The 27,985-nt window shown below is 43.6% G+C and overlaps 1 protein-coding gene across 3 annotated transcripts; it reads right to left on the bottom strand.

The window, feature by feature from the left end:
• Positions 1 to 1,719: 1,719 nt before the first annotated feature.
• LOC137455206 (spermatogenesis-associated protein 16-like) lies at positions 1,720 to 27,288 on the bottom strand. Of its 3 annotated transcripts, none has more exons than XM_068165816.1 (8): positions 26,288 to 27,288; positions 21,488 to 21,572; positions 19,144 to 19,291; positions 15,773 to 15,919; positions 15,174 to 15,286; positions 9,472 to 9,636; positions 4,673 to 4,753; positions 1,720 to 2,225 (listed from the first exon to the last, which is right to left on the bottom strand). In XM_068165816.1, exons 1-8 carry the CDS (start codon positions 26,338 to 26,340, stop codon positions 2,103 to 2,105), a joined length of 915 nt encoding a protein of 304 aa, XP_068021917.1. In that variant the 5' UTR covers positions 26,341 to 27,288; the 3' UTR covers positions 1,720 to 2,102. The 3 variants fall into 3 exon arrangements, with proteins under 3 accessions (XP_068021917.1, XP_068021918.1, XP_068021919.1); XM_068165817.1 differs by lacking the exon at positions 26,288 to 27,288 and adding an exon at positions 22,847 to 23,579; XM_068165818.1 differs by lacking the exon at positions 4,673 to 4,753.
• Positions 27,289 to 27,985: the final 697 nt, after the last annotated feature.

The raw sequence follows: 27,985 nt of genomic DNA on the forward strand, positions 1-27,985 counted from the left end.
GCTGGCTGAGGGGCCAGACATTCATTAGTCAGAAATTCCTTCCAAAGGCAGGTGGTGGGAGAATTTCTGTAAAGCTTGTGGTTTAGAAACTGCTGCATGGAGGAAGCATCAGAAATCCCAATCCTCCTCCCATCTCTTCCATGTTTAGCCAGCCAAATTATTCATGGATTAAAGCTGACTCTCAGAGAGACCTGAATGCAGGACTGAGTCTGCTCCATGGGCCTGGGAATCTATGCATTCCAGAAGGGTATGTTTGTCAAACAGCAACACCCCTTCCCATGGCAGAGGCTCCTTTCATGTTTGCTTTGTGTTCTGCAGCTGGTTTCATCTCCTGACCCCTGCTTTAGTCTGTGGCTTTCAGGAGGCTAAAGGACACTGTAGCCAGGTGCTGGCCTAGATGTTTCCAACACCTTCCAGATGGATTTGGGCTCTGGCCTCTCTCTCTTTCAGTGCTGTATTGATCTGCAGCATAAGGCAGGTTTCCTGCCCTCCCTGTTATCTGCAAAGTGAAATGTCACACCTTGTCTCAGATCTGGGGCTCTCGCCAAGCTCCACAACAAGAACAGTTCATCTTCCTCGGTGTGCTTGGATCAGCTTGTTCATGTTACACAGCCAAGAGGTTTTCAATGGCAGTGCTGCTTTTTTGTTCCATTCATAGAATGGTTTGGATTGGAAGGGACCTTGAGGATTATCTAGTTCCATCCCCCCTGCCATGGGCATGGACACCTTCCACTAGAGCAGGTTGCTCAAGACCCTGTTCAACCTGGCCTTGAATGCTTCCAGGGAGGGGGCAGGTGATGTTCCTAAACATCACCTCTTCCCAGTGCACTTCATTCTTTTTTCAGCATTCTAGGTAAAAAATACTTTGGTTTGCATTCAATGTTGCAGAATTGTAAGCCAGCTTGCATCAAATTCAGTGTATTTGCTTAAGAGCTTGATGATTTACCAAGCTGTGTGTTGACTGTGACTCGATGATCCGTGGGGAGCAGTCTGTCTGATTGTGTGTCTGCTCATCAAAGATGGATGATTGCCACTATGTGTCATGAAACTTCACCTGACAAAACCAACTCCATAGCAAAATAATGCTGTCTCCAAAGGAGCTCAGAGCAGCCCAGATATTCTGGGAAAGATTTCTTTATACTTCTTCTGTTAACAATGAGCAAAGGACCATCAAAGCTTTTGCCAGCTCGCTCTTAGTTGTCAAAGTCTTTTGTGAGAGCCTAGGAAAATGGTCTCTAACTGCATAAAATCTGTAGGATTTAGACTCCTATCTATGATCAATAATGGGAATTAAGGGGCTAAATACCTTTGGGGTCTTGGATTTGTTGAATGAAATCTTAGGTCTGGGGGATGAATTTTTCCTTTCCCTTTTTTGTTTTAAAGTCACCCTTGAGTGAGGAAAGGGAATGAGCTAAATGCTGGTTTTATGGGGTGAAGTTATCTTCCTGCAAAGTAAACTGTAATGGGTTGGGGCAAACCCCCTCCCCACCACAGGGCAGAAACAACGACTCAGACAAAGGGATTGCAAAAGTGATGGAAAGTTTAATTAGAAAAACAATTTAAAAACAAACACCAATGAAAGCTTTACAGAGAACCACAAGCACTGTGACAAAGAGAGAAATCCCAGAACATGCCCAAGAACATCCCATCCCCACCTGGGGGTACACCCAAACCCCCCTAGGGCTCTTTCCTCCCCCCCCCCCCCCCCCAACCCACCCTTCCTGCCAGGGTGTTCCTAGTTAAAGAAACAAGACAAATAAACCTTACCAAAACATTTATTCCAACCAGTTCAAACTAATGACAAGCAAAGTAACTTCCTAACTATATCCTAAGGGGAGGAGGCGGGGAGGGGAACCTAAAGTGGGAAGGGTTTTTTTCTTAACCTATCTACCTAATACCTATGGTGGAAATCCTCTTAATAACTCTATACTAACTTCCTAAATACATCCTATCGGGGTGGGGGAACCTAAAGTGGGAAGGGGTTTCTTCTTAACCTATCTACCTACTACCTATGGTGGGAATCATCTTAATAACTCTATACCAATATCCTAACTATATCCTATGGGGGGGCAGGGGAACCTAAAGTGGGAAGGGTTTTTTCTTTAATATTTCCCGGTCTCTTGAGTTTGCTGTACACGTTGACTCTTCTTTCTTCTTTCTGTCCTGGCTTTGTTTTTGATGTAATTTTCTTCCACTTCATGTAAATAGCCTTCAATGACTCCAATCTGCAATTAGAAAGAAGTGGTGTCAGAAGCTCGTCCCTTCTCTCTAGTGAAGCTTCAAACATTTTGGCAATTAATTTCTTTCCAAACTAACTGGGACTAAAAATAAGCTGTCCTGGATGGACAATTGCATTTCCATCTGGTTGCTCTTGTTTCCTTCACTCTCAGTTTGCCTGCATCGGGGCCACTAATACTATTTTCCTTTTGCACCTGCACTTTTCTGACTTCATTACACCTTAGATGTTACACATGAGACTTCCACCCCTGATCCAGCAAATTCCTGTTCCTTTCCCATCCTTTGCTTTCCTTTTTCACAATGGCTCCAGGCATTCATGAAGCACGGATCTGCATCACAGCCCCAGAAAGAGAACAAATTAGGAACCAGTGGTTCTAGCACAAGGGACATGTGGTAATCCACACCACATCAGTTTTGAATCATCAGATTTAATCCTCTTTAGTACTGTGTTAGAGCTCTTGAACCCAGTGTGACATTCTTAATTACAGCTGATTAAAAACCACCAAAACCCACAATGCAAACCAACAAGAAATCCAACAGAGAAACCCCAAAACTCCCTGAGTGTTTTCCTGTCTCCTCTATTTAAAAAGCCTTTGTTCCTAAGAACATGCTGACTGTGCTGAAATTAAATGTTGGGGAAAAAAGTAAAGTACAAAAGAAATATTTGATGATAGTTTTCATTTCTTTGCTCTGATATAATAATCATAAGACTACAATTCTATTATGAAACAAAAGGGAGTGCTGTTGGGAACAGGATGCCTCAGCTCAAATGGTTGTCTGAAAGGCAAAACTATGTTCAGAATGCCAACAAATTTTGAAGCCCCAAATTGTGCAACAGAAGAGTGTAGATTTCAATGCATTTCAGTAACTTTTAGTCCCAACTATTTAATTCTGCAGAGATTCTGTCCATTTTTAAATGCTATTAGCCTTGATATCTATCAAGACTACATTGAAAGTATCTAGAGAAATGAATCCATGCAAATGCACCAAAAGAAAACACTTTGTTCTACTGAATTTACAATGAAATATTAGCCACTGTTGAAACTGGGGGGAGCTTTTTGCATTCATCTGGTTATCAATGTTTGCTCTATCTGGCAGGAAATATTTAGGTAATTGTATAAATATCTCTCATTCATATCCTATGTAGTGTTTGTGGTGCAAAAGATTCTCATACGATCTGTAGGCAGGTGTGAGAGATTTAGAGACTATCCTGGGCAATGTAAAAGAGGTGTGAATATTTATCCTGCCCTTCCCTCATGAGCATTTGAAAGAGCTGAAATGCTCTTTTGTCTATAACTTTGTGCACTTAGGTTTTGGTTACTTTCTGTACATCCTGTACTTGGCAAACTTTATTAAGAGCCACTGATCTCACAGCTAGCTGAGGCAATACACCTGCTCAGACTTTCTCTCAGAGGAGATGCCTTCTGGAAATTTCATTCAAATAACTTGGAAACAGGGACTCTGAAAGCACCTTGACCCTGAACCTCTGTGACTTCTGTCAGACATACCCATCCTAGTTACACTGACTTAGTGCAGCTGGGATTTGGGTTTTCAGTATCTCTCTGTCAAACCGAAATCCCAAAGAGGGACAATTTCAAGTCCCACCAGTGCAAGAACTCAAGCCCTTTCTATTCTCCAGCCTCCCACTGCAGCCACAACTCCGAGTGAGTGTGTGTCATTCTGGATCTGATGGAGCCATAAGACACAGGGTAAGGCCAAGGCCTTGGACCATGAGTACCATTATCCCTTGCTGGGGGTGCGTTGCTACCCCTTTCCTCTCCAGCAGCTGAATGTCGGTGGTGTGAGTGCCCAGAGCTGTGATTCATTCTGGTTTGGAAGACTTTGTCCAAACCTAACACTGCTATTGCATCCCAGCCTGCCCCACTCTTCATTAGGTGGAGCCAGATTCACCAGCATAGAGAACCAAAACAAGATGCCCTATGCTTCACAAATCCTTTAAGAAGTCAATTGCCCAGCTGCTGTGCAGAGACTCCAGAAAGGCATTTGCATGTCTTTTACCTCTCTCAGCACCAAAGCCTCATCTGAGCTCTACTAAGAGACTTCACTTGTTGGATTGAATTTTATTCCCTAACAACTCCCCCTCTCCCTGCAATTAGCACAATAGTCCCTATGATAAAGGTGGAAGAGAAATATGATTATCAACCACAAATTCAGCCTTTGAGGCTGGGGATATCTTTTGTGTTGGATAACCACAGGAGACTATTAATATGAACAAAGATCAACCCTAGATGCTAAAGCAAATAGTAAGTATCTATCTGTGGCTGGTGCCTGAGCTCTAACAGAGTTGGAGGCACACAGTCAGCTTTCAAATGGCACCTGCTTTCTTTTCTACCTTTTGAACAGATAGGACTCAGGGGGACATTTACTCCCCAAGGAACAATATACTCTTCTACCCTTTGCTGCAAGTTGTTACCTTCTGAATTTCCTTCCACACACGTTGGGTATCAGTGTTTCCTCTGAAGGTGTCCGTGGCCTCTGCCATCAGCAACTCCAGCTGCGGTACCAAGATAAAAATGATCACTGTGGAATTCACACCCAAATAACTTCTCTAAATACACAGATTAAAACCTCATTAAAAAATCATTTGTACACTGATGATTTTATTACTCATCTGTTACACAATGAGCACTGCCACCTCATCTTTGCTTCAGCCATGACTGTGTTATTGTGGAGAGAAAATACTTAACAATGGGGGGAAAAAATCCTCTGGAAATTCTGTATTTCAGCCTATATGTTTTTAATGCAGTAAATGTTTATACTTTGGAAAGGAAGGCTTGGCTTGTAAAGAACAAAGGGTCCATATTTCATTCTTTAGCTGTCTGGGATATTCTGTGTTGTACAGGAATGCTTTTCAGTATTTTCTCCCAAGGCTAATGTATCATAATTTAAAGCAGCATGTAAAACCTCACAAGAGGACAACACTAAAGCTGAGATGCTTTGACCGTAGCTGGAAGTATCTAGCTCATTTTGCTTGCTTTTACTATCCTTTTTCTTTGGCAAACCATCCCTTTTCCCCATAATGCAGCAAAACAGAGCATAAAAACAAGGCTGCCTATTTCTAGTGTAAACTGCAAAAAGAAGCTGTAGGAAAATCCTTGCTAATCAGTCCTCAGTGTTAGAAGGAAGGCTAAAATTCAGGTCATCTGTACCATTTCCTCACTCCAGTACCCTTCCAGGTCAGTCATAGCATTGCCTCACCCTGCACCCTTCCCAAACACTTGAAAATGTTTCAGTTGCTCTTAATTCACTATCAGAAAGCCAAGGGTCAGGTCCAGCATATCCTCCTGCAAGCAGCCATCAGTCTCAGTGTTTTAAGAAGTAACTAGGAGAAACTTGTCTTTAATGCCTGTAGCTGTGCTCTAGAAGGTCTATTCCAAAACATTTAGCTGGTTAAAGGGAACCCAGATGATAGTTTTGGAATCTCTTCCCGAATTTGTTACTCATTACAAGTAATTGGACAGTATAAGCAAAAGCATTGATAGAGAAATTGTCTCTTCTTGCTGTCCCTAGATGGGCAGCAGTCTAAGATGAGTCCCTAAAGTGACAAATGCACTCATCTGTGCAAGATGCAAAACCACTGCCTTGAGCTTCACGGAGCAGATCTGTATTTCCTTGAGTTTACCTTTGCATTTAGGTTTTTGAAGCTCAAATTCTATGTGTCCCAACACTAGATAAAGGATGCAGGAGTCTTCTTTGGAATCTCTAAATCAATCTGCTGTGGTTGGTGCCAGCCTGCCTTCTGTGCTTGTGCAACCAGTAAAGTGAATCTTATTGGCTGGATGTTAGGAAGAAATTCTTCATAGAAAGAGTGATTTGCCATTGGAATGGGCTGCCCAGGGAGGTGGTGCAGTCACCAGCACTGGAGGTGTTTAGGAAGAGACTGGATGGGGTGCTTGTTGCCATGGTTTAGTTGATTAGATAGCGTTGGATGATAGGTTGGACTTGATGGTCTCAAAGATCTATTCCAACCTGGTCTGCTCTATTCTATTCTATTCTATTCTATTCTATTCTATTCTATTCTATTCTATTCTATTCTATTCTATTCTATTCTATTCTATTCTATTCCTAATTGATAAAAACCTTTTTTTTAAAAAGTCATGAATCAGTATTCATAAAAAACCAAACCTGCAGATTTCTGCCTCTGACTTTAGTGCAAAAGGAGTCAAGAGAGATTTGTCAGAAATTTTCCATCACAACACTTTTCTGACAGATAATCTCCATCTATGAATCCAGAACAGACACAGCCCAGAGATTAAGGGTATTAAGGGCAGAACAGGCAAAGCACAGATTCTGTGTCAAACCAGGCAGAGGAGGAACTGGTCAGGGGAAGGAGAGGATTTCTCCATTGCTTTCCTTGGAGTGATTCTGTCTGAAGATCTGCTGGCACAACACCCACCGCAGCAGGGAGCAGGACATGAATATGTCACCTCCAAAGGGGCTGCTCCCACAGCCCATTCAGGCTGGAGGTTTCACAGCTTTGGCCAAGGAGCTAAAGAAAAAAAAGACCTTTCCATTTGAAGTTTCACTGATATGGATACATGCCAGTGAAAAGTGCCCAACCTGTGCTCTGGGTTTAATTGGAATCACCCAAATTTTTTCGCCAGCTCTGTTGGCAGCCAAAACGTGAACGCTACAAGAGCGGGCAGCTGGCAAAGCACAGTAATTCTCTCAAAGCTGACCTTTGTTGGAAAATCCCCTCCAAGGAGAAACACTGCCTTGAAAAAAAATAGATCTTGTCCTCATTTGATTTGAAAGTGAGAAAGATTTCTGCTTTCTTAACAAGCTTTCCTCTGGATTTACCATGTACGAATATGTTGGTATCGAAAGCGTAAACCTGGGAAAGATTTTTCTTCAGGGTTTTCCCCCCACTTAAATCCAATTGTTCAAGCTAACTGAAATCTTTACTTCCCCAGGCTTTGTGAATAAATACTGATTTTAAAAGGCCTCAGTTTTCTGTGCCATAGATTAGGACTCTATCTAGTCAGAGAAAGACATTTACACCAGCAGAGTTTATAACTGAAATGCCTTTGGGATCCTTGCTGTATCAGGGAGGATTGCACCACTCTACATTCAGTGGGTTTTAAACTTTATACAGCTTATACTGTAGGTGATAATAAACATTTGGCTTCTTTAGCATTTTCTAGCTCACACAATTTAAGTGCCTTGCTTGGTCATAAAGTCTGATCTCTGTTTTACCAATGTAAAGTCAGAATCACCTCAGAGGAATTACTTTACATTTTCATTAGCACAAGTGAGATGAGAATTTGGCCACCTCCGTTTGCTTCATGGAAGGATTTAGCTATCTCTTAGAAATGCTGCTCATGGAGTAAGCATGGGTGTTGTGATTCTGACCTTATGGAGATGGTGGGGCTGCCTCTGTGGCATCCTTTGAGATACAGTGAATCCCATCAGTGTATCCCAGTGCTGCAAATGTTTCATCCTGCCTAGACCCCACTTAAATGAGGAGAGTAACAGGTAGGCTGAACAAGTGAGAATCTTTCACTTGCTCCCTGGATGGTTTGGGTGTGTAGATCCAACAAGCAGCAATGTTTTGTGCTTGCTGCAGTTGGAATGTGGTAGGGACAGAGTCCCTGCTGGCGTTAAGAGCAGCCTGTGCCGTGCAGGCTGGTGCCACTGGGAAAGGTAAAGCCCCTTAATCCCTCCCTGGTGAAGTCCCTCTGCAAGTTCATGATTGCAGTCATGTGCCTTAACCCTCTGACTCCTGAAGTTCCTAAAATATTCCAGCTACCAAAGAACCTGAGCCTCCATTGCACACAGAGACTAAAGAGGTGTTTCAGAAGAGGATGACAGGACTAAGACAAAGAAATGCATGCTGAATTAATACCTTTTGATGCTCTGGGTGGGGTAACTGGTGGAGATTGTTTGCATTTATTCTTTTAAAAGCCATTTTCTCTCTTGGGCTCAGTAAACAATACCTATGTGTTTTGTTGAAAGATTTACAATCTGTCACTCAAACCTCCCAGCACAGACTCTTGTTCTGCCCAGTCCTACCCTTAAGAGACTGAAGACCTTTGTCTTGGGTGGCCTAGAGCCTCCAAAAACTCTTTCCAGGGAGGTCAGGCTTATGATTACTACATGACAAGATACAGGCAGCGGTGTCATAGCCTTGTGCCTTATGTGAGATGTACTGAAACTATTGTACCCTGGAGAAAAACCTACCACTGAAATATGGACCAGTAACTCAAGACCCTTTAGCCAGCCTTGAAATGTAGACCTGCTGAAGTTTAATACTAGAAAATGTGCATCAAAAGGAGAATGTCTTTTAATAACACAGTTTCTCTGCAGTGTCCTTTCCCCTTATCTCGAGCCCAGACTTCAAAGTCTGGCAACCACCTCCTGCAGTTGCAGGCCACTGCTCGCATTCCCTAAAGCAAGCTGCTGTGAAGCTTTCGTTCTGCAGAGCTTAGGAGCTTTGCAGGACTGCAAACAAATGTCAAGGGACCAGCTTGAGGAAAACCAAGAGTTTTGGGTGAGCTGAAGTTGGATCACACCAATTGGACTGCATTTAAATGCAGGGACTGCCGAGGGACTTTTTTTTCTGTCTGGAATGCTTCGAATTTGCATGTACATGAGCTTCCTCCCTCCCTGCCCCAGCTGAAAACCCAGCAGCCTGGTGGAAGAAGAGCCATACAGGACTTTCTGATTGCAGCTGATTGATATACTGGCAAGCTATTAATGACTTTAGTCTTGCAACAGCCCTGCTAGCATCATTGCCTTTGTTTTACAAAGGGAAAACAAAGGCATAGCAGGTAGATGGGTTTATTCAGAGACAGGGAGTATGTTGTAGACAGAGCCAGGAAAGAAAATCTCTCCTCTCCTTCCCCTCCTCTCCTCAGCTTTGTCTAGATTTGGCCTGTTTGCTGCAGGTGGCTTCTGATGTTAGCTATCCTAAAGTAGCATGATCTGAATAATTGCAATCATTCTTACAGACTGACTTGGGGACGTTTGGGGAAAAGAAGAGGTTTTAAAAATATGCCTACAGGTGAGTCATGCTGGTTCAATGCAAATCATCCTTGCAGGTGATTAGCACCTCCTCTGACAAGGCACTGCAGGAGGATTTTAAAACTACTTCAGGTCTGCACATTGGAAAAATGACTTCCAGAGCAAACTGCAGCACAGTGTTCTGCCCCATCCCTTCCCTGGCTCCCTGCCTCCGAAAGCCAAAACCAGGGTGAAGAAATAAATACTTACCAGTTGGGTATCCTCCTGACTGAGGTCCTGCAGGTAGGGGATGGTGGCTGCCTCAGCCATCACTTGCTCAAGCAGCTGGGCCTGTTCCTCGAGGTGCTGCATGCGGCCAAAGAGGCTGGCCTGCTGCAGCTTCTCTACTGCCCGTGAGCATGGGCAGCGCTTGTCCTGTTTGGTCACAAACGCAAGTCAGTTAGAAGAGAGTCATGGAAAACACAATCATCCCTTGAGTCCCTAATGCCTTGAGGCTTATCATCACACAAATATTTGTGCTAGTAATACTACACACAATATGGCATTCAGCACCTTTAAGATAAAGCTGCTGACAATTTCTAGAGGGGGGAAACAAAAATACTTTCTCGCCACAATCTCTCTAGCAGCACCAGAAAAATAAATACATAGTCATAATAGATGTGAAGGGGAGACAGGAGAGAACAAACAGGAATGCAATTGTTTCAGTTGGAAATGGCTTTTCCATAATCCCCTCTGTTCAATATTACCTGACTTTTATGGATTGCTTTGAAAGTTTCAGCCAAGAGGCTGAGGAGACAGTGCAGTGTGTCAGCTCATGGTTTGTTTGCAGACTAGGCAAATCCATAGTGTTCCAATACATAACCTCAGGGGACTAAAATCTGCAGAGGTGGTCTCTGATCCTCCAGGCAGCTAGGCACATGGCAAATTTGAAGCATGTGAACAGAGAGACTCAGCCAAGTGCCTGCAGACATGACTGTAGAAGCAACTTGCTTCTCTGTGCATCTTCTAACTGCCAGAGTGTACCTCCCCTTCCCCCTGCCTCTCCTTTCTTCTAGAATATTTCTCCTCTTCATCTACCTACCACTGCGGTGCCAACACTCACACTGACAGCATTTGGCTACCTTGCTTTGCTGGACCTTACATGATTCCTCTTTACTACTGTCCCAGTTTCTCTTGTCTTCAGCCAATTGATTATTTGATACATCATACTAAAATATATATGCAAAGCCATGCCTTCACTATGAGCATAGATAAGCATGAGAGCATTTGAATCCATTTACATACTATTGCTGTAGTGATCTAGACATAGAAATTGTGGTTATGTCTAGGAAGTTAACAGATCAGGAACCTGCTAGATTTGCCTCTCTGCAGATGTAAACTGTGTTCAGGCAGATAACTATTATTTTCACTGATACTTACTTATCTTTAATCAGTGATCTACTGAAGAACAGCCATAAAAGGAATAGGACCGCAGCCAAATCAGCAATTACTTTTGGGAAGCTGCTCATTTGGTTTTCCTATTGAACTCTTTACTATTATATTGAATTAATTGTTAACTAAGGTTGATCTAAAAGGGGGAAAGGGTGGGAGGGAAGCCATGGGATTTTTTTCCAGTTGTTACTTGAACAGAACAGCTGAGCAAAATGTCAGGCTTTGAAAAAGGCTGCTCTGCTCCATCTCTTTTGTTAAATCCTTACCTTTTATTTGCTTTAGGTGGTGGAGTCAGCATCACTGGAGGTGTTTAGGAAGAGACTTGATGTGGTGCTTGGTGCCATGGTTTAGTTGATTAGATGGTGTTGGATAGTAGGTTGGACTTGATGATCTCAAAGGTCTCTTCCAACCTGGTTAATTCTATTCCATTCCATTCCATTCCATTCCATTCCATTCCATTCCATTCCATTCCATTCCATTCCATTCTATTCTATTCTATTCTATTCTATTCCATTCTATTCTATTCTATTCTATTCTATTCTATTCCATTCCATTCCATTCCATTCCATTCCATTCCATTCCATGCAGGCACATTCCCATGGCCAATTACTCTTTCTGTCAAGAACTTTCTCCTCACCTCAAGCTTAAACTTCCCCTGGCACAGCTTGAGACTGTGTCCTCTTAATTCTGGTGCTGACTGCCTGGGAGAAGAGATCAACCCCCTGCTGGCTACAACCTCCCTTCAGGTAGTTGTAGAGAACAAGAAGGTCACCCCTGAGCCTCCTCTTCTCCAGGCTAAACAACCCCAGCTCCCTCAGCCTCTCCTCACAGGGCTTGTGTTCAAGGCCTCTTCCCAGCCTCGTTGCCCTTCTCTGGACACCTTCAAGTGTCTCAGTGTCCTTCTTAAAATGAGGAGGCCAGAACTGGACACAGGACTCAAGGTGTGGCCTAACCCATGCTGAGTACAGGGGCAGATTGACTTCCCTGCTCCTGCTGGCCACACTATTTCTGATGCAGGCCAGGATGCCACTGGCACTTGACTGTGCAGAAATTTGTACTAGGCAAGGATCAAGTGTTACCAAAATGACTATCAACATAGCTCTTGTATCAAGTCTAAGGATTCAATAACAATGCTGTTCCTCTTTTATATCTATATAATAGAAGAAAACTAAACTCTAGAGAAACTACAAATACTCATGGTACAGTTAATGAATATAATATCTACTAGAATTGTAAAATGGTGTGAAAGGAAAGACCATGCACTAGAGACTGATGGCAGAAATGAAGCTAGAATCTGGGAGTTCCAGACATGAATATAACCAAAAAAGAAATAGCTGAACTGGTGTTTCCATCAGCTAAAGGAGAGAATCAGGCACTGCACAGGAAAAAGACCTCTGGTCAGCAGTTCTCTGGAGTATTGCTGATAGCTCCAGTCAGCTGTGTTTGGAGAGGTTAATTTCAACCCAAGCATCATGGAGCAGAGAAGCCAGCACGGTAGGAGATACCTCTTTGGAGAGAAGTGTTGTTTGATTAGTCTATTAATGAAAATGCCAAGAGCATATTATTCCTCTCAATAAACATAATGCAGGGCTCAAGTCCAAAGAGAGCAAGCAACTGAAAAGGGAAAAAGAGATAAAAGACAATGCTAACAGAAGGGCCATGGTGTATAAATAGGTAGGAATAAGAGTAGGCTGGCAATTAAGCTTCTGACAATTCAGGCTGAAGGTCTACAGTGTGTTTCACCAAACTGAGAGCAGGCAGAAAGCCCAACTAGTTCTTAGATGGACTTTACTCCATTTATGACTAGGATATTGGGTGACACAAAGGTGGATAATAACATGTTACTTGACTTGAGGGGCCAGGAGAGGCCTGCCAAGCCTCCCTTCTCATGAATTACTGTTGAGCCACCTCTAAGAAGGGAGACTGGGACAACCTTCTTACAAACTAGTTTTATCACTTGAAGAGTCCTTTTCTGAGGACCTGACTTAGTATTAGTAGGAGACATCAGCAGGAAAAAAGGATTTCTGTGATCTCTGATACGTGAAATTGTATGTCTGACACAGTCTAGTTAGCATGGCACTAAAGCAAGGAACAAAATGGAGCCCCATCTCCACCTGATCATCAGTGTTTGAAAGCCAGAGAGCTGTGTCCCCAGGTAGAGCTGTGTGCATTAAAAGAAGAAGCAATCAGTTACTGAAAGAGAAAGAGAGCTCTGATCAACATGAAATAGGCTCACAACATTTTAGGTGCAGCAAAAGGTTTTTCTTCGCTATTCTTGAAATCAGCCCCAAACCTTTCAGTGCAAGCACTAAGAAATGAGTATATTGAGTTATCAGCTAAGAAAGCAGGGAAAAATCCTCTCTCATCACCCTGTGTCTGTTGGGGGCTTCTCCAACCATGAAGAAAGTAAAGGCCAAAAGAAAACAATTGTTTCTCTGCTTGACTGCCCAGAAAAATATGAGGGCATGCTACGTAGCTATGGGAAGCAAATTGGGCATCTGTGCCAACGTGCACTCTGTGGACAGAGCAATGCTAGTTAAGTATATAGTAGGGTGAAAGTCAATAAATCAATAACCCACAGCAGACTTTTTTGGAAGGGATTAGAGGAGGCTGAACATTGTCAGAGGTGGCGTTTCAGTGACAATGAAAAATGCAGAAAGAGAAAGTAAAGAACTGCTGCTGGCAGGAGAAAAATTCTGCAGGGAGCTGAACCACATGGTGAGAATTACATGAACTACAGCAGAATTCAAGAGGCTACTAAGCTGCAGTAAACAAACCAAACCATAACAAAGGGGCCAAGCAATCATATGAAGATGAAACAAACTCGTGTAGGCAGAGGGAAGGTTAAGTAAAGAGCAAATTTAAATGGAGACTTCATTGTCAATGAGTTGGTAGCAAAGGAATCAACAAATTCAGGATGTGGAGGCATAGCTGCATCCTGGTTAGATATATAGTAACACATTAACCATAGAATCATAGAATGGTTTGGGCTGGAAGAGACCCTAAAGACACACAGAGGTGAGGCTGACTGGCCTGTGGCTCCCTGCCTGTTCTTTTCTTTTAACCTTTTTGAAAATGGGGGTTCTGTTTTTTCCTTTTTCAGTCCCTGGGTACTTCACTGACTTTTCAAATATGATGGAAAGTGGCTTAGCAACTTCATCTGCCAGTTCCCTCAGGAACTGCATAGAGATCTTGTCAGGTCTTACACACCTTCAGATTCTTAGGGTGGTCCCAAACCTGATCTTTGTTGTTTGTTTTTGTTTTGTTTTTTCCAGAAATGAGTTTTGCCAGAGCTTTTAGAAAGACCAGGGTTTTATTCTGTACCCAACCCATGGTCAGGTCATACTTCTAGCTTCTTAAATGTTCAAAGTGCACACAGCAATACCAGATACTTCACCTTCCCAAAGATGCCACTGCTATCAGCCTGAACATCAAGAATGGGCTTTTGGTCATCCAAAGCCAACAGCACATGTTTTAAGGAAAGAGCTGGAAAGAAGGAGCTGCATGTTCCCTCGGGGTTGTCTGCCCTCAACCAGCTTCACCTGCCTCACTTTGATGCAGATGCTTGAGGAGAGTCCATTGCAGTGACACTCTAAGCACCTTTACCTCCCACTAAGGATGTGAGTTCAAGCACTTCCTGTTGTTTCAGCAGCTGCTCTCTGAGAGGAAAGGAGACAGAGCTTCCCCAAATATCTAGCTAATGTTTCTCCCTTGCTAGGGGTTGCTAAGTAGCAGTTTTTGTCAACCTCCTGTCTGCTATCAAAACCTAAGAATATAAATCCTGTGATTTGCTAAGACACCTCTGAGGAGGAAATGGCTGATTCCTTCAACACACAGAAAACCAAAGAACTGTTATTGCTAGGGAAAAAATGTTAGCATTAGCATTTACAATCTGGGGAGGAGAGGCTTCTTCCACTTATTTTCAGGAGAATCATTCAAGAATTGCATTAAAACAGTCTAGCCTACATGCAAATTTGAGTTTTGACCTTTTGTGCTAATCAAAAGCCACGGTGCTAAAAAGCTGTGTACATTATTGCAGGAAGTATGGAGCAGAATTAACCAATAGACCTTCAATATGGTTGTGACAGATTGGAAGGTTATGTCACATACTTCACTACACAGGGATCAGAATCTAAATAACTAGAAATGCTTCAAACAGCAATTATTAACTCTTGAAGGAGATTCTGGTGGTGTGTGTAGTGTACTTCGGGTATTATATCTAGTGAGTAGCTTTGGTGGTTATGTGAAGTAGGGATTTAATATCAGAGGCCATAAAGATTTGAGAACATTGCTTGCAAAGTGATCTCAAACACACTGGGTACATGGTTAAATAATTAGAGCTACTTTTAAAAGTATCTAAAATCCATTGGAACTCTACCTAATGAATTCACTGAGCACTTCTGGACAGAGAAGGAACATGTGCAGAATGAATCACCCACCCAAAAGTACACATGGTTCACACACGCACTGGCTTCTGCCACCACACACACTGCACCCCAGAAACTGAGGTTTATACTCACAATTAACTTGGTGCTTCTTATGAAATCCGTTGCTGACATGACCTTTTGCCCAATGATTTTCCAATATCTCTCTGCCTCTTTGCCCTTGAGAGTATTGAAAAGTGCTTTCTGGTCTAGGAAATGAAATCACAGAATCACATCATTAACTAGGTTGGAAAAGACCTTTGAGATCATCAAGTCCAATCTGTTACCTAACACCATCTACTCAGCTAAGCCATGGCATCAAGTGTCTCATCCAGTCTTTTTTAAAACCACTTCCAGGGATGGTGACTCCACCACCTCCCTGGGCAGCTCATAATGTCAGGCATTAGTGCCAGCTATTATTTCCTACACTTGAAAGAGCTTTTCCAAAAGTTTCTTCAGGATGGCAAGAATCACAAGCCCATAAACTGTGTTCATTCAGATATGTTTGCCATGATGGATCTAGCAAGGTGATGGGTAAACTGGAGGGGGAGAGAGGATGATGGGGAGAGCTGTCTGGACAGTCAAGGCTGCTGGCCCAGAGACATGGGACATGAGGACCCCCCTAGCCCCCTCATTTAGCAAGGATCATGGAGGACACCTCTGAGCTATGCCAGCTCTTAAGCAAGTTGGAGTACCTGAGAGCAGTGACAGTCTTCTTCGTGTCCACTTTTCCACGCGTCTGCCAATGCCTTTGCTTTTGAAACCCATTGTCAGCAAGTGCAGCCCAGGAGGTTCAGATGGCCACTTAGCTGACTGTGGCAAGATGTGAAATGCCTCAGGATCTGGAAGAGGGAAATGACAATAATTTCCACTGTTCTATTTCTTTTCAGTTGTAAGAGAAGTTACTTAATTTGAAGGGAAAAAGGAACTCTAAGGAGGAGCGAGATGTAATCCAGAAAGCTTGCCACAACAAAGATGCCTAAACCAACCCATCCAGCTAGAACTGGGTTTGGAAATTCCAGACTTTGCAACCTTTTAGATCAATGCCTTAAATTTCACAGATCCATAAGAAAAAATGAGTTTCTTCTCTTTATGAATTTTTCAATGCTGATCATCCAAAGCATTAAAAACACTTCAGTAATACAACATTCTGGTCTTTTAACTGCTGGTTCATTGTCCCCTGAATTTGTGAAGTTTGACTTCCTACAGATTTGTGCTTTTACCATCACCACCACAGCCCCCTAGGCTTCCTGGGTGTCTTTTCTGACCCACTCAGCTGGCATCTGACAGCCTGTGCTGTGCCTTGTCCAGAGTCTGTGACTGCTGTTGCCAAAAACCCTGTGGATCAGCTGAGTCGGACCGCCCTGACCTCAGTGAGGACAGATACTCAGAACAATTGTCTACTTCACCTTTGCTTAGGGAACCAGACCAGTCCTTTCCTCCCTCCCACACAAAAAAATAAACCTAGATTGAATGTCAGTGTCACTTCTCACAAAGGAGTGCTCTGTTTTCAGTGTGCTCTGCTTTTAAGATGCCTGGCTGTGTGATCCCAGTGACAAATGAAGAACCCTGCTCAGAGCTCTCTGGACTTACCCCTATATAAATTAAAGAGAGTGGACCTGATATTTCCCTTGCAGCATATTCTGCCTCTGATGGATTCTCAATTTTGCAACAAACTGCATTGTACACTTGGATTTAAATGTGTATCTGCTCCTTTTCCTCAGCAATAAGGGAAGCTCTGAAATCGATTCAGTCCTTACACTCTAGCAGAGCTTGGGCTAGAATTGGGCAGATGATTGTTACAGAACAGGAAGGTTATTTCAAACCACCTGGTTGTGAGATGCCTGGTGTCTCACACCCACTGCTAAAATGGGGCTTATCTTACATTTTTAATTTCACCTAGGTGAGATGCAGACCTGCAGGTTGAAAGTTCAGCGGTACCCCACCAACCATGTGCTAAACTCCTGACGAGGGATTGCTTGTTCAGGGGCAGTGTGATTTTAAGGTCATATCTGAGTAGATCAGTAACCCCTACTGCTTCGGTTGACTTCACCTAACACTGACAACAGTTATCTCAGCATCAGGTCTAAGACAAAGAGCCACCTCTGCTCTGAGAGTTTCCAGGACAGAAAGGAGGTCATCTGGAAGCAGTCCCAACTGCATAAGGCTCTCCACAGCACTGTGCTCTCAACCCCCTGATAGACAGAGTGTTTTATCTTGGGTTTCTATCCCATTTCATTCCTAGAAAATTCAGTGATCCCTCAACCTGCTCTATTCAGTCTGTTTTATAATTGAGTAATGGAATATAGGACTGGGTTGTTTTATCTCTCACTCCTTCTCCCCCTTCTTCCTTTCCCTTATTGGGAGGAGTATGAAAGTGACTGGCGATGCTTTCAGAGTCATTCAGTAATTTATGAAGACCAACTGGGTTTCAGTGCACACCATGCCCCTTTTGCTGCTTATGTGCTCCTGAAAGTCTCACCCTTGTTGTAAATTCAGAGTTGTATGTGAAATATGGATTTATCTTTCTAAAAATCAGGTTTGGGGAGCTTTATTTTATGCTCCTTTTAATGCCAATACTTTTGTCCCAGGAAATTCTCCACAGTCACCTAAGCAAGTAAATGGGAGAGTGGGATTTTACAACCCCTGTGTGAAACAAGTCCCCATTTTCCCTCTTCAAACAACCCCAAAGCTACTGCCAGAAACTAAATACATGGGTGATCTGCAACTTGACAATCATGACAGTTTCCTACAGCAAAATGAACCAAAGAAGTTTACTTGTGTTAAGTGTTTGTTTATAATGCTTGCTTCCCTAATGCCTATTTGTGGTTTTCAAACAGTTTTTCTTCTCCTTCCCAAGGATGCAATGTGTGTACTTTTGGAAGTCTTATGGATCTGTAGAATGAGTTCAGTAGAGGGGCAACAACTAAGCCACCATCTCTGACCTGAGTATGTAACTCTTGGCAAGAAGTGGGTGGCATCTCAACCCTTTAGACCACCCTGCTGGCAGGGTGAGATGCACATCTAGTTTATGTGATGAAGACAGAGGCTTGCCAGAATTCGACCTGAGAAATGCATTTTTCCCTTTGTGTTTCTCAATCACCAACTCAAAGCCAGGTGTTACCAGGGTCAACCATGTTCCAAGTTAATGGTAGTAAGCAATGCCTTTTATCCCCCTGCCTCTCTTTTGCCAAAGTATCATTTCCATTTCTCTTGAAACATGGCTGTAGTCATCAGAATTTCAGTGTCTGCTCCAGGAGATGCTGTTTGAGTTCATGCTACCGGATGACAACAGGCTCTGCAACACCCTTGTTTGCTCTGGATCCTAGGATCCTACTTGTCTTTAATGGGCTAAAGGGAACCTGGCTATCTATTTCCATCCTTGCAGCTGAGATGCTCTCAAAGCTGGTGCTCAGTCCCTTATGTTTGTAGAAAAGAGGATATTTTTGTGCAGTAAGGCTGTGATGCAGGGATGACCATTGGTAACTGATGGAAGTCTACAGAGATTGGCATCACCTTGGATCTCACTGTCACCACAATACAATGCAAATCTACCTTTGAACAAAAGATTAGTTGCAACAATGAAATCCAACAATGGGAACATGAGGCTCCCTGGATAAAAAATCATCTTTATAGTGTGAAGTCTGTACTTCTCCTAAGGACTGAATTGATTACCTAAACCATGTACGCTTAGAGAGCAAATCCCAGTAGTTAACTACCCGTCCTCCAGAAGGTTAGAAATGCCTGGATTTCAAGCTCCAGACTCTCTCCAACTCTTTGGAAGTCAGCCACAGACACACAGGGCATACAGAATAGAATAGAATTAACCAGGTTGGAAAAGACCTTTGAGATCATCAAGTCCAACCTATCATCCAACACTATCTAATCAACCAAACTATGGCACCAAGCACCCCATCCAGTCTCTTCCTAAACACCTCCAGAGATGGTGACTCCACCACTGCCCTGGGCAGCCCATTCCAATGGCCAATCACCCTTTCTATGAGGAACTTCTTCCTAACATCCAGCCTAACCCTCCCCAGTGCTTCTGAACAGGTGAACCTGTTACCTGTATACTGGTGCTGCAAGTACTCAGGGTTCCTTTTAGCAAAGGCGCGCTGGATCTTGTTTATGTCTTTCTCCTTTCCTTCTGTCTCCAGTGGTGTGTACATGACTGTATAAGAGGTCTCGGCAGTGATGGCTTCTTCAATCATAGCCTAAGGAAAAGGCAAAGGGATCATACATTTCATGTCACTCACTGGCCAGGGTGTTTTTAAGAAAAGAATACTTACTTTCACAGATGATATTTTCCCTTTAATAATTGCACAGTCATGTAGAGATAACATATTTTGGTCTTGAATATTAATTAGAGGGGAATTTAAATTACTTCCAGAAAGCACTCCCTATCTATAGTCAGAAAATGCATTTAATGGAGAAAGCACATTTGTAAACAGTCTTCAGTGCAGCAAGCCTATGTCTTCAATGAGGAGCAAAGTATTAGATACATTATCTTTTAGATGAAAAGAAAAAAGTGATTCCACGTTCTCTGAAGGTCACATCTTTCACAGGAGGGTTTTATTCGGTCCTTGGGAGCTTGTTAAACAATGCTAAGCATTCCTATTACCCCTTGGGTTGGCATGAATCAGACACTATGCCTATAGGGAATATTAGTCTTAAAATATTGCATTTAAACCCTATTTGCATTAAGAGTAACATTCACTCCTGTGCAGAGGGCAACACGAAGCTTATGAACCTTCTCATCCCTTAAACATGACTCAAATGATGCATTGTGCTGCTTTTATGTGGAGAGGTGAAGTTCACACTCAGTGGACCCCAATGAACCGGTGCTGGAACTGCCAGGATGAGCTACCAGCCTGGAAACAGTCTTGCTAGGTACTCTTATCAGTCAGAGTGAGTGAGGTGGAGCTCATTTTCTCCTGTGCTGGGGTCTGGGTAAGACTACGTTCAGCACTGCTTTAGCTACATCTGTTGCTAATAAAGCCTTGTGCCCTTGACAAGGGCTGTCCTTTTGGGGGAACTCTAAGGTTTCATTGCTGTATGTTGGCAAATGTGTAGACATGGCTAATAGTGGCAATGCCAACACAAAGTTACCAGAGATGGTCAGAAAAGCATGGGAGGAAAAGATACTAGTTTTTAACAGGGTGTATCAACCTTCCAGATGGCCTTATACACTGAAGTGATTCACAGAAGGTATCATTATGGGACTAGCTCGGTGTTTTATTGACAAGTCCTCACTTTGGTTCTCCAGTCTAGCCTCCACTTATGCAAAATTATCCAAGACACACTGTGCCTCTGTGGGTTGCTTGTTTAGCTGACATCTGCTCCCACCAACCTGGAATGGAGGGTTGAGTGTGCCAATTTGTTATGTATCTGTGTCCTTCTCTTTAATGGCTTTAGACAACAGGTCCTCTGACAGGGTCTCACAGCAGTTGATTTCCATCCTGATTATTGGTATGGGGTGTGCAGAAATAGCACCAAAACACTGTAATTGTTTTGAGCAGATACTGGGATAGACTGCCATGCATGCACCCTGAGAAATTTTATCACAAGGGACATAGACTGTTCCTAGTATCATTAATTCCTCATCTGGACAAGGAGCACCTGGTAGCAAGGTCCATGCTGGAAGGCAGAAGGGTCTTCCATTGGGCCTGTGGCCCAAATGTTGCACTCTCTCTGAAATGGACTTTGCTCTCATTGAAACTGGGGGGTTAAGGCTGGGACACCACTGGCAGCCATAAGTTCCTGCAGCAATAAGCATCTCCCAGCAAAGGATCAAGCATCTATTCACCTCCAAGTTTCTAAGAGCTCTCCTCGGCAGAAGGGGGTACCCTTAAGCTTACATTTGTGCTGATGTGGCTGAACAGCCATCTCATGTAAGTATCACTCAAGAGACCTGTCTCATTGAAGTCAATGGTCTAGTCCCCTCATAAGTAGTCTTTGTACAATGTGGTCTTGCCTAGCCATCCTTCACAGAACACTTTAGGTTCCTCTGAGACCATTTGTTACAGTCATTTTTGTCCTCCCCTTCCGGCTGAAGAGCTTGGAAAGGTGTCAGAGGATTAGTACCATGAAAATTGCAAAAGGAAAGTGTCACTGAGGTAGGAAGACATCACCAAAAAATAGCTTAGGGGACTCTACAGTATACAGAATTAAATTTTATAGCAGTCCATAAAATTGAAGTATGAGCCAAGGGTTAACAACCTTGAATTTTGCCCTTAAAATTAGTCCAAGAAAATCTCCTTCATGATAAATACGGTAGTGCTGTCTGGTGTCCTGTTGATTGACATGCCCAAGAGGTACCTTTGTTGGCACTCTTTTAAGCAGTACTCCTTCATTTTGGTCTTAATAATGAGATAGGCACCTCCTTCCTCATTGAGCTAGCAATTTTTTACCTGCCAATAGTATCTGATGTACTTGCTTGTGCGCTTCCTGGTGCCTCCCATCAGCCAGTACATGTAGTCGGCAATCATGGCGCTCCTGGTGACAAAAGCAGAATAAATGAGTGTGTGGGGAGAGAAGAATGGATACAGCAAAATGCAAAGCAGGTGATAGTAAAAGAGTGTAACAGGAGGTTTGTGTCAAAAGATTACACATAACTCTCAGTCTTTGTCCAACTTTAAGACAAGCATTAGTAAACATGTTTTAGTTAGCAAAACTATCTGTGAACACACAGCCCTGTATTTTCTTTTAACAGCTTTATCACCTTTCACTCTCAGCAAATATTTAATGACTGGAACAGAATACTTTAGCTTTTCTTTTTTTTTATGCTTTACAGTATTTGTGAGTGAAGTGTCTGATATACATTTCTGCTATCACAGCAGCAACATGTAAACACCCTGTAGCGTGCAGTCTGAGAACATCACTTGTCTGTGGCAAACTCAGACACAGTTCACCTTTGATTAAACTATATCTCATAAATAAAAAGTCCCCAAACGGAAAGTAATCAGCTGTCTTGCTACATAATGGAGTATGCTTTAGCACTCCCACTGTCTGTGACACTCATTGCATTACTCTTTCTAGACTGAGGGATACTAAAAAACTGTTGTGCAATGGACATTAATGCAGAGTTTTAACAGACTTTAGAACATCAGTTTGCTTTTATGGCTGCCTCTCCACACTGCTCTCCGTTTCCTTTCCTCTAGAGATTCCAAATCCAATTAAATGTGACTAGATGGAATTCCAAATTGTCACTCTAGTCAATTAAACATATAATAATCTTGTGTACCTAATTACTAGCACCAAAAGTTTATTTGTTGATGTAGTGCTATCACTGTGTACTTCTGCATGTTCCCCTTATCATTGCCTATATATTAATTGTGCTTTGACATTACTGTTAATTGAATTTGAAATTTCCCCCTAGTTAAAAGTGTCTCACAAACAGTAATCCCAATCCTGTTGTGATACCCTTTCAGAATGTACTTTCCAAGGCTGTACTATTCTCTTAATGAGATATAACCAAAAATACATGGATTTAACAATAAACATTCCAAAGCAGGCCCAGTATCAGGGGGTAACATATTGTTACAAACAGGAACTAAATCTTCCCTTAGATATGTGCAGTCTGTTCCTACTCTGACACAACCACTTCACTGATATTCAAAACTACTGGCCTCATATTTACAGAGCTATCCACCAGTTCTGAGTTATTAATTCAAAGTACTTAAAACATGCCCAAGTTTCAGGTGTGCAGCCCATCAAAGAGCTCTATCAGACAGGAGAGATGAAGTACTTCTGATAACCTTCGGACACACCTTTAGCAGATGCCAGAGAACATACGACTTCCTTCTTTCAAAACATGAGGCTTAATATTCAAAGACTATTTTTCCTAGTTGCTAGTCAGGGCCAGTACAAACTTCCACAAGATAGCCAAACCCATCTGGGGTAACGTAGTCAGCCTGGATCCAAAGATGTCTTGCTGTACCTGCTCCATCTGGCCACTTGGTGGTGCAGAACAGTAAGATAGATTTCTATACGTGGAGGCCAGGAGCACACCAGCGTCTCTCTCAGCCTATCTCCAGGCATGCTTAGGACTTGTAAGAAATGAGTCCAAGGTAGCTTTTGCTGCCTGACAGCTGCTGACACTAACAGCCTGGGGACAACGAAATCATTCGCTGCAGCCACACAAGCCTGTGATAAGAAAACCCAGGAGGTGTGGGAGGCCCCAGTGCCTGTGTTAGCTTCCCAGCTGAGCTGACTGGCAAGAGATGGGATGCTGGAATGAACTGCTCACAACAGTGGTGCCATGCAGCTTCCAGAGGTATGTGCTCTGTGCTTGATCTGGGCTCTAGTTGGTGCCTGTTGTGCTCTTTGGACCTCATGCTCCCAAGTCTGGGAGATAACCTTCTAGTGTCGATGTTTGGATTTAATTCTGGTAGGGGCTGTGGAAGAAAACATTCCTGAAGGCTTTCTTTTGCCTCTGCCATGGCCCTGTCTGAGCCAGCTCCTGTTTGACACTGGGGCAGTCTTGACTCTAAAGACTAAAGTGTGTGGCACAGAACTAAGGGCCGGTCATTGTAGATAGGGACTAACATCATGTGTGGATGTCAAATTAAGTAACAGGCCACGTGGACCCTCTTTTGGACTGTGGTTGATCCCAGCACTTGTCAGAGCTCGTTTCCTAGATCCAATTTGTGAAACACTCCTTTCAGAGTGGTACACTGGAGAGAGACAGAGAGAGAGAGAGAGAGGGTCACAAGAGCAGCAGAGGTTCTCAGCCCCTTTGCATGTGTGAGGGCCCGCAATGGATCCCGTTCCTTCCCTTGCCCCGGGCAGCGCGCCGGCCCCCGTCACTGCGTCTGCCGTCGGAGGCGGGGCCCTGCCCCGTGCCCGCGCGGGCCTGGCCGCCACGGAGGAGCCGCGCGGGGCCGGGCAGGGCTTGGGCAAAAAGCAAGCAGAAATAAATGATGGCTTAAAGTCATTTTAACAAAATGTAAACAAATGACAAGTTTGTATTTCTATAAACTGCAGCTGAACATCTGTGTGCCATGGTCTGTCTGCACTGAGCAGAGTACATTCTGCACCATCAGTGGGCTTTGACTAAGAGCAGTGACTCCAGTGAGCTGACAGAAGTAGCGCTAAGCTCAGTTTAACACACTCTGCAGAAGCAGCTCTGCACAGTTGCTGTAACACTATGTTAAACTAGGCTCAACTCTGAATACTGCTGTAGTCACTGCTTTTGGAACCACTCTGGATTCAGTCTGTCAGAATGTTCCTCTGCTCTACAAAATACATAATCTCATTTAAAATCATCTAGTTTCCTGAAAGCTACTCAGTGTGGGGAAAAAAAGGCTGAGGCAGTTCCCTCTTGCCTGCTGCTGGAGTAAATGCACTGATTGCTTATCTGCAGGAACACCAACCACTGGTGTTTTGTTTTTTTTGGGGGGGATTCATATTTATGAACATCCCCTTGCTCCATACTGTCTTCTCAAGTATAGGCATTCATATGTATTGCTGCTTAGGAAATATCAATGTATTGTAAAAAAACAAACCCTGTATTACTGAGATTATTTAAAACAACAATCTTCAGCCTGGCTTCAAGAAGAAAGTCTTCCTTACCCATCCTGCCCACCCCAGCACCCAAACCAATTCATAGAATCAACAAGGTTGGAAAAGACCTCAAAGGTCATCAACTCCAACCTGTCACCCAAGACTTCATGACTACTAGACCATGGCACCAAGTCCCACATCCAGTCCCCTCCTTGAACACCTCCAGGGACAGTGACGCCGTTCCACTCATATCACTTCAGCTGTTGGGGAAAGTGGTGGGTTTTGGGGTTTGAAATCCTAGGCAGAATTCCCTCCCTGTCACACATTCTCCTACCACAGCTCTAAACTGTCTGTCTGATCAGTGCACCTCAACTGTTGATGATTATTCAGCAGGTGACAATTTCTATGTCAATCAACACACCACCAGGATAAATGAGAGACTGTTATCAGTGAGATGTAAAAGGAGATCTGGGAAATACCACACCACTTCCCTGTTCTTCAATGAAATGTTTCATTTTCTTAATTCAGACCAGTTTGGTTTTGGAAAGTGGGTGGGGTTATGGTCAAGTGGAATATTTCAGGTTTATCTGAAATCATATTTCTAAAGAAATACAGAAAAGCTGTTTCTGTGCCTCGAGGAACCGATTTCTTCTCCCTGACCTGATATCTGTAAACTAGTGGGGATTCCTTTGACACAATCTCAATGTATGTCCTGCAGAAGAAGTGCTTGTCCTGAAGTTTTTGGCTGAAGTCCAGCACAGAAAATTGAAGTTCATCTTCCCAAATCCTCTCTGCAACTCTGCTTGGATACAGTCGTCTTCCTCTCCCTGTGCAAACTGTTTTGCTGCTATTTTAATAGCTCCAGAGCTCTACCACTAGCATCCATCTTAAATGATGAGCAAAGTGACCCTCTCAGTCTCTTGCCTAATTCACACTGACTGTTCTGCCATTGGTTAGCTAATGATTTGTGAACTGTTTTGCGATGTACCTTGTGGTCTTCGGCTGAACAGTCCTTTGTGAGTGTCTAATGTTAGTGTAGTAGTGGTGGTGATAAGTCACCGTTGCATTTCCTCCTGCATTTCTTTCATTTAAGCATTTTAAGTAGTTACAAACTTCTGCTGCATGATGAACCTTAAAGATTTTGGCAGCATTAATGCAGGCATACAAGCAGAGCTTGCAGACTTTCTTCTGCCAGCAGTTCCCGCTCACACCAGCAATCTCATCAGCTGCACACAGGCTATATTTTGCAGCATACCACAGTGTACCCTGAGATTGTGGGGCTTGGTGGGGCTTGCTTTGGTTGTTTTAAACTGTTATTCCTCCCTCTCCCCCCAACCTTGGAGCACGCCTGAGCTTCTGCCCAGGGTTATGGGGAAATCAGGGAGTGGCAGATGCTTGTGTGCATGTAGCTTTTAACCCCAGAGCACCCCTGGAATCTGATCAGGGCTCAGTCCTGTGCCCAAGAACAAGTAAATGCTCCTACAGGCATTAGCCTAAACTGCAGCTAGGGACATCATTGGAATGATTCCTGTTACAGCAACTGGGAGGATTGGAGCTCTGCTGCATGTGAGATCGTATACACAAAGCCAACGCAGAGCTCCCACTGATTTTGGACAAGCCTGGATATAAGATGCTGTCTTTACTACTGAGAGCTGGAATGAAAGGGATGTAGAGAAACCATTAGAAATCCACAAGCACCACCATACCTTGCAGCTTCGGAGTATCTCCCTAAGCGCCAAAATGCAGCAGCTTGGCGCATGTGGTTCCGGAAGTGAGTCGGGTTCTTGCTAATGCTCCTTTAAAAGAGAAGAGAGATGGAGAAGTTGAGATTTCTCTCTCTTGCATTGTTAAAAGCTGCTAATAATCAAGCTGTGGTTTGGCACATGCTGTGTACACTACTTCTGTACAACTCAGCACTCTATGTCTCAAATGTAATATGAACTCTCTCTCTTTTGACAGCTGTGATATGTGAACAAGCATTAGTAACTTGTTTTATTGAGGTTATGTCATAAATGCAGTTTCATTAGGGATTTGTGTGTTGTTCTAGAAAATAGTTCCTGTGGTAATATTCTATGTTGTAGATAACCTAAGGAAGAATGCTGCAGTACAACTTCTTCTTAACCCCTAGCTCCACAAACGTGAGTGAGAGTTGTCCGACTCATCTCCCTGGACAAACTGTGCATCTAGAATGTGTTCTAACATTAACTTGGGAGACTTTGAAATACTTTCTGTAGAAATGATAGGTTCTACTTGGGTGGACCTTGGCATGTTTCTTAGCCCCTTAACTTCAGCAGATGCAATTGCAGCTGGAACAAATGACAGGCTTCAAGTCAATATCAGAAAAAGATGGAAGGCTAAAACTAGCATAAGCTAAGTAGTTAGAGTGCCAGTCAGGGTAGGGGAGCCTTCTGATGAGAGCAGAGGGAGGGGAAGAGTGAGAGCTCCTTCTGCATCTAGTTAGTTCCACTTGTGAGATCTGCAGCCAGTGACAGGCATCTCTGGTCAGCACTTCTTCCATTGTCTGGAGAAAAGTTACACCTAGTGTCTTCTAGGATGCAGAGTTTAATGTTTATCATTTTATGCTATATAAACATTTATCATGGCATGTTTCATAGAGTATTTAAAGCTAGTTCCAACCTTAGCAGAGAGGTTAACACTACATTCTGTTACAGAGGAAACTTGCAAACTGGCTTGTGTTTCCTCATTGAAAGTTTTGAGTATCATGTGAACTTTAAAACTCCTGCCCTTGTGATTTCAGTCCACTAATCACCACGAAACTGATTTCATAACCAAATCATTAGCTTATTGATAACCCTGAGTCTATGACATATTTATAGAGACATTCAGCTATAAATGCACATTTGTGGAACCCCCCAGTGTATTTCAGCAGCCCAGTAACTCCCTTTTCTGTATGCATCAGCACCCAGTGACTGTCTGTCTGTGGCCTTCAGAAGGAGCTTTCAAAATAAGTTTAAAGCTCAGTGTCTCTCTGAGATGCTGTAGACTTGTGAATTAAATCAACTCTCCCAGGCTCACAGAGGAGGCCTAAAGCTCTACATGGTTACATCTACATTTGCAAGCGATTAGCAGTGCTTCCGCTGTGGCGTGTGCCTCAGGCGCCGGGCCGGGCCCCGGGCACGTAGGAAGTGTTGCTCGGGCTGGGTGACCGTGGCGGAGACTGGTAGCCTCGGGGGGCTCCTCGGGGACAGCCGCCCCGTGGGGCACAGCGGCTCGGGCCGCCCTTGCCCGGTCTCCGCCGCGCACAGAGCTCCGGGCTGTACATGACGCTGGCGGCGGCGGCGGGCGCGGCCTAGGCGGGGGCTGTAGCGGGGAGCCCCCCGCGGCAGGCCGCTCTTCCCCACCCGTCCCTTGCTCTGGCTGAGGCGAGACCGTGCTGCTGCCGC

The sequence above is a fragment of the Melanerpes formicivorus genome, unplaced genomic scaffold (assembly GCF_026170545.1).
Source record: "Melanerpes formicivorus ecotype bairdi unplaced genomic scaffold, bMelFor1.0.p_v2 SCAF_93, whole genome shotgun sequence".
Taxonomy (NCBI): Eukaryota; Metazoa; Chordata; class Aves; order Piciformes; family Picidae; genus Melanerpes; species Melanerpes formicivorus.

Bases quoted from the DNA above. Each gene is read 5' to 3' on its own strand.
- LOC137455206 (XM_068165816.1), bottom strand. From the start codon at position 26,340: ATGCGCCAAGCTGCTGCATTTTGGCGCTTAGGGAGATACTCCGAAGCT. The intron at 19,292-21,487 runs GTAAAAAATTGC...CCTTTTCCTTAG, and splicing joins ACATCAGATACTATTGGCAG to GCTATGATTGAAGAAGCCAT. The intron at 15,920-19,143 runs GTAACAGGTTCA...TCCCTCTTCCAG, and splicing joins CTTGCAGCACCAGTATACAG to ATCCTGAGGCATTTCACATC.